Source organism: Paramormyrops kingsleyae, chromosome 1 (assembly GCF_048594095.1).
Source record: "Paramormyrops kingsleyae isolate MSU_618 chromosome 1, PKINGS_0.4, whole genome shotgun sequence".
NCBI classification, from domain to species: Eukaryota; Metazoa; Chordata; class Actinopteri; order Osteoglossiformes; family Mormyridae; genus Paramormyrops; species Paramormyrops kingsleyae.
The window spans coordinates 41,439,157-41,445,156 of record NC_132797.1 but is presented as its reverse complement, the minus strand read 5'-3'; the positions used below and the strand labels follow the sequence as shown (position 1 = coordinate 41,445,156).

The following is a 6,000-nucleotide window of genomic DNA, read 5'->3' as shown; positions in this document are numbered from 1 at the left end:
GGTAGTAGATTTGCACGTTTTAATTTTATCCTTTTGTTGCTTTCACTATAGAAGCACCCACCACACATTCTATGCTTTTTATCTGTTCTCAATTTAGGTTACTTACCGTCAATATTAAGTAAACCCAGACAGTAAAATTACAATGACATGTTCTATATGATTGGAAAATGGAAAATTGTCTTCTAAAGAGAAGGTTAATATTAGAATATATTTTATAGCACTGTCATTTCATGGGGTCAGCATGGTGGGCCTGAAACTAGTGGTCCCTGTCTTTGGGTTTCCTGTGGGAACCTAAATCATCACTATGCTAACTGGATTAGAGTTACTAATTACTAAAAATGGGTGGATTAAAAAAAAGTCTCAAATAAACAAGGTTATTTCTTATAAACACTGACAAGGTGTGAGGTAGTACATTTTCACTGACATTAGATGGAAATGAGGGATAGTTTCCCTAACTGCATTGCGACTGTGTGTGACAGGACCGACTGAATATATTCACCCATCAGCAAATACATGCTTTAATCTTTTGTTTGCTGGGAATCTCAACTAATGAGATAAACTAAAAAATTATAAGCCTAAAGCCAAACTTAAATGATATGCTCAGTGCTGCAATTCACGCTAAGAGCCCAGCAAACAAAGAACAATGTATAAGACCTGCTTAAAATGAACATGTGCACTATGTTTTAGTCCATGTCAATAAAGTATTATTATTGGTCACCATGCTTGTGTACATCAATCACACATGCAAGACTTGGAGTAAACTTTAGGTCCCTTTGTTTGCCTTCCAAACTTACTTTGCTAAAAATCTACTAGTGAGAGATCGCTATTAGATTTTGTTCAGTGCTATTAATTTATTTTTCCAGACATACCACAATGAACATAGATGACAATACAATTTACAGTATTTATGTTTTTACTGATCAGTTTCTCACTGTGTGTTTGGCGGGGGGGTTTGAAAGATTTGAAACCAGGTGACAAGATTCGGGCAGCTTCCATGACTAACCAAAGGCTTTACGAGACTCATATCAGGATCATATGCAAGTTTTGTTCAAATGTATTTCAAGCAAATACACTTTGATAGCTGAAAGTCACAATTCACTACCAAACAAATCGATCTTCAGAAAGCAGACTAAAAATGAGGTAAAATTAAACATGGGATAGGAACTCAGCCAATAATTCTGTTCTTTATTAAGAATGTGATTATTAAGAATATAAAGGATATGTTTTTATGTTTCAGTTAATAACAGATATTGACTATTTACATATATATGTACTGTAATATAAAAACAGATCCTTTAATTCATCTCACAGTTTCAGTTACTGCTCAAGCTGAATAATAAAAGAAATAGTAGTAGTCGGTGGTCAGAATATATAGAATAACCCTATTGTGTATCTAATTCAATATTGTACTTTTTCTTGAAAAAAATTATTTTCAACATCTGTCCCATTGTGCACTGAAAATTTTAGCTAGCTTTTTCATAACCTATACAAAGCTGCAAAATATTCCTCAGTATCACTTCTCTCATACTGTATTTTTCTTCACATCATGATCCATGAATGATGTTTACCTGTTACATAAATGCTTCATTTAGAAAATAAAATACAGTAAAAGGAATGGAAAATAGAGTTTCAGTGATCAAGTTTAATCTAATATTGAGGGAATACGATTTATCATAAATCCGTAATGTCCCGAGAAAATACATAAAATGGTCAGAGGGAACTTTTGTTTCATTTACAAAAGCATAATGGTGGTTTTCTGCGAATAATGTATCACTTCACGGTGGTCAAATTCACTACAGTCACAGTAGAAGTTTACCTAAGACAAAGTATGGTGGCCTTATTTGCAAGGAAAACAAATAGCTATACAAACACAGGGTTTTCTTCTAGAAAAAAAATAGCTGCCTTTTTAACAAGATGTCAGCTTTCTATAATTACTCATTGGATTGTTGCTTTTCCCCCCCTCAGTTGGCTCATCAAGCAGTGAATAAGAGTTCACTTAGACCAGACTGGCCCAAAGCACTGCTACCCAATCCTGTAGGATAAGGAGCAGATGAGGAAGAAAACAAATAAATAGTACAAATAAACTCATAGAGTTCGATGACTACTAAGGAAACAGTTGCCAAATACAGTGTAAGCCCATGTATATTGCAATACAACCATATATCGATTTAATAAAATACACAATATAGCTCTTATACACATAACAATTTGGCTTATATGCACACAAATTGCAGGAAATCAATAAAAATATGTCATTTGATGTAAACACACTGATTCTGATACATTGTAACGTTAAATTATATTGCGTATAGCAGTAATATGAAGGGACTTTTCCTTTTTTAAAAATTTCTGATGGTCCCCCCTGCAATAAATAGTACCTCCTATATAGTTTACCATTAACTGAAGAGTTACTGATTTTAACATTATTTTCAGGTGTTTTTTTAATATAAAAACGTATAAATATTAAATATTACTTTAATACGGAATATACATACATATATAAATATGTATGCATGTGTATGTATGCATGTACATATGTTTTCACAGTAGAGCAAAAATGTCCAATATATAAGATTGTGATTGCAACACAGTTGGGTTAGACAACAGACCTTACAAATACATGAAAAACTGGAAACTGATGAAGGATGGACACTTACACAACAACTATGGTGTATTCTCACTGCTTCACTAATCTGGAATGTTCTATATGTCAGATAAATATAGAGAAATACAGTTTACACATGATTATTAATGGCAGGTGAAAAATGGTTACATTTTTTTCATATAATCCTCAACCCTTCACAGATTTATGATCTCATTATGCACTTCAAACGACACTGATACAAACTCCGAAAAGTCAAGTCACACATGTCCTTGTCTGTTTGGTTACATTGTGTTGGTCCACCATGCCCGCATCTTTGCACTGGCTGTCATATTAAACTAGCGCTCTTTCCATCATCATCACGGGTGTCCCATAGCCTTCTGCTGTGTGTGAAGGGGTGATCCTGTCAGAGGACAGAATGACATGAAATCTTTATGAGCTGGTGGGCACTTGGAATATAGAAGCCAGAGGCAGCTGGCCTCTTCTCTCTGTTCCAGAGAATTTAAGTCCCATCATTTTATTCATTTGCCCCAAATTTGTTCACTTTAAAATGTCCCCTTTAGTTCTTCTTTTAGTTTTCCTTTTTCCCTGTTTCCTTTTTTTTAAAATTTTAATTAATAATTTTATTCACCGTTTGTACTTGTGAGGGTTCATTCGTTTCACTTCCTCACCAATGTGGCCTCATTCCCTCGACAGTCTTGTAAAAGCTTGTCGATGTGCCGGACCACCTGGTCTGTATCCATGGCCTCCTGGTGGAGCTCAGGGTTGTTGTGGTCCAGTGGATCCAGCATGTGGTCCATCTCGCCAGATTCCTGGCCGACACGAGGGTGGACGTCCGCCAGGGCCTTGGCCATGGGCTCAGACGGCAGATATGGGGAGTCTTTCAACTGTTTATTTGGTGACAAGTACTGGCCATCGGGAGGTCCATACTGGCTGTTTCTCAGCTTGCCCTCATTGGACTCTGAGAGCCCTGTGCTGGATGTACATGGAGACGTGCACAATTTGGTGGGGCTGTTAGAGGCAGAGGGGACCTCCTGCAGCAAGGGGCTGAGGGCACGCTTGGCTTTTAAATAAGGTTTTACATTAGCTACTAAGATGGTGTGCTCCCGTCTCTCCTTCCCAAAGGTGCAGAATGTCTTTTTCCCATTGGGGTTGACAGTTTCATAAGTCTCTGTGTCCATCATGGTTTCCATTCCTGCTGGTACAAATAGGTTGGTGCGGTAATCGGCGCCCTCTGCTTGATTTCCTGAGGGGAACTTCGGCATCCAGCATCTGTCAGAATGGCCTAGCACTCTACATTCATCTGTGCAATTAACGCACTCTTCTTGTTCTGTGGAGACAAAGACATATATTGTCAGTCCTTTGAATAAAGGTTGAATGGGCACAGACACAGGGAAACAAGTCTAAATTATCTAGTTTTACATAATACTGGTGTTTCACTTTTGTGACAAGAGGCAAATGAAACAAAAAGAAAAATGAATAATTATATAAAATGATTTCAAGGGAATATGGAATATCAGTTGGCGGACTCCGTGTGGTTCCATGACAATGATCAAGGGGATGGCAGTGTTCGCGGAGAGTTCCAGATACATTTTGAACCAAACAGGAGAAAAACAACAACAGTTCAATTTGGCAAGGAAGTGTTGTTGTTATCACAAATTTATGTCACTGGGCTTTGAAGCTCTCCCAAAGCAGACCATCCATGTATTATAGCCAAGTTCATTGTGCATTTCAGTGTGTGCCTCCCTTTAATTTCAATTCAGAAGAAATGCAATGTGGATATTTATTTATTTATTTTGGTGGCATGTCACATGGGTCCAGGACAAGAATAATATATGTATATAAACCTCTTTACGGCAGAGAATCATCTTATTTATTCAAAATGCAGCATATACAGGTATAAGTGATTAGGTGAAGAAACATTTAAGGGGAGTGGAAAGGATTACTATCAATCCTTTCACACAAGAAATACACATGAGGACAAAGTCTTGCACTTTCAGAGTTTGGTCTCAAAGTCTCATTAATCCATTTGTTTTTCTATGAAAAGTACAATCAGTATAGTCACTACAGTAGCAAATTGAGAAAAAGCCATTTCTGTGCTTTAAATCGTAATCTCCCTATGTAATAACACTGTTACACAATTCACAACTTTGACAGAGGTGTGGAAATATGAAAAACTGAAATAGTAGACCAGTGGCAATTGTTATCAGGCAGATTGTACTTAATCAACTGCACGACTCATGGTAACAAAACAGATCATTAGCAAAACTTTCACTAACATGCTGTTCTGGTTGGCAATGAAAAAAGATACATATTTATTGCAGCCTCTTGAAATTTGCTTTTATTAACACTCTGCATTCCCCAAGCTGTCCTAAACAGAATATTATTTACTGCTAAATAAGATTAGATGCATCACACTTATTTGGAGGTTTTACATCAAGATTAAATCTTCCTCGACATTTTTATGAGCCACCTTTCTAACAACACATTATTTGGCTGCTTAGAAAATTACACTTGTTTCTGTTTTGTGGACGTTGTTGGCATTACATTATAAAACAGGCTTAGAAAAGCACAGCCGATCGCTTAGTGGTAAAGGATTTAAGGCCCTTAGTCCAGTAGCTTGACAGGATTCCTGCTGGTTCAAGTGCTATATGCAGTCATACTGTTGATGAATAGGTACACTATAAACATTCAGCTATATACAGGTTAAAATTCTGAAATGTGTTGCTTTAAATAGAAGGATGATCCTATGCAACCACGTAGCTAGCAAAGTAGCAAAGTCAAAACTTTGTCAATCCCTTGAAAGGAGTGAAATAGTGGATTTTGTTGCCAGCGGAGATGGAGACTAGTTTTTAATGGTCCTGCTGGGTGACCATTTTTCTGAGACAGATGAGCACAGGTAATTATCCTTATTATATGCTTACTACTAGTGTTGCAGCCCATCCTTTGGTAGTAGAGGGGTGCATCCACAGAAACAAATACGGTGTCAATTTATAATAAGACAACCTTTATAAAGAGTCTATGAATAGTTTATAATCAGGTTATTAATTAGGCTGTAAAACATTTGTAAATCATTAATAAACTTTTATGAACAAGTTTTAACACAGTTTTATTTCATTAAGCAGTTACTACCAGTTGTAAGTGGCAAAATGGAGCCATATTGTAAAGTAGCACCAAAAACATTCTTAGTTGTTGTGAAATTGAACTGAAATTCACAAATCTTGCACCATCTCTGACACGGACAGGCAACACAGGAACTTATAAAACATTTACACTTCTTAAAATCAGATAAACAGACAGACCCTGATAGACTTTGAATGGATTCTTTCTCTCAATTTTAATTAATTTATCAGATTGAGCATGACTGACACCAACAAAATACAGAATATGTGTTTGAA

The 6,000-nt window shown here is 36.5% G+C and overlaps 1 protein-coding gene across 5 annotated transcripts in view; it reads right to left on the bottom strand.

The window, feature by feature from the left end:
- Positions 1-1,622: 1,622 nt before the first annotated feature.
- Positions 1,623-6,000, bottom strand: part of LOC111855590 (protocadherin-17-like) — a 45,487-nt gene continuing 41,109 nt past the window's right edge. For 3 of the 5 annotated variants that reach the window (XM_023834756.1, XM_023834760.1, XM_072715918.1), the window contains 2 exons: positions 3,274-3,932; positions 1,623-3,005 (listed from right to left, as the gene is read on the bottom strand). In XM_023834756.1, the coding sequence (XP_023690524.1) occupies positions 2,931-3,005; positions 3,274-3,932 (734 nt within the window). In that variant the 3' untranslated portion in view covers positions 1,623-2,930. Of the gene's footprint in view, positions 3,933-6,000 lie in introns of all 5 variants that reach the window. The other 2 variants (XM_023834759.1, XM_023834757.1) reach the window with 2 other exon arrangements.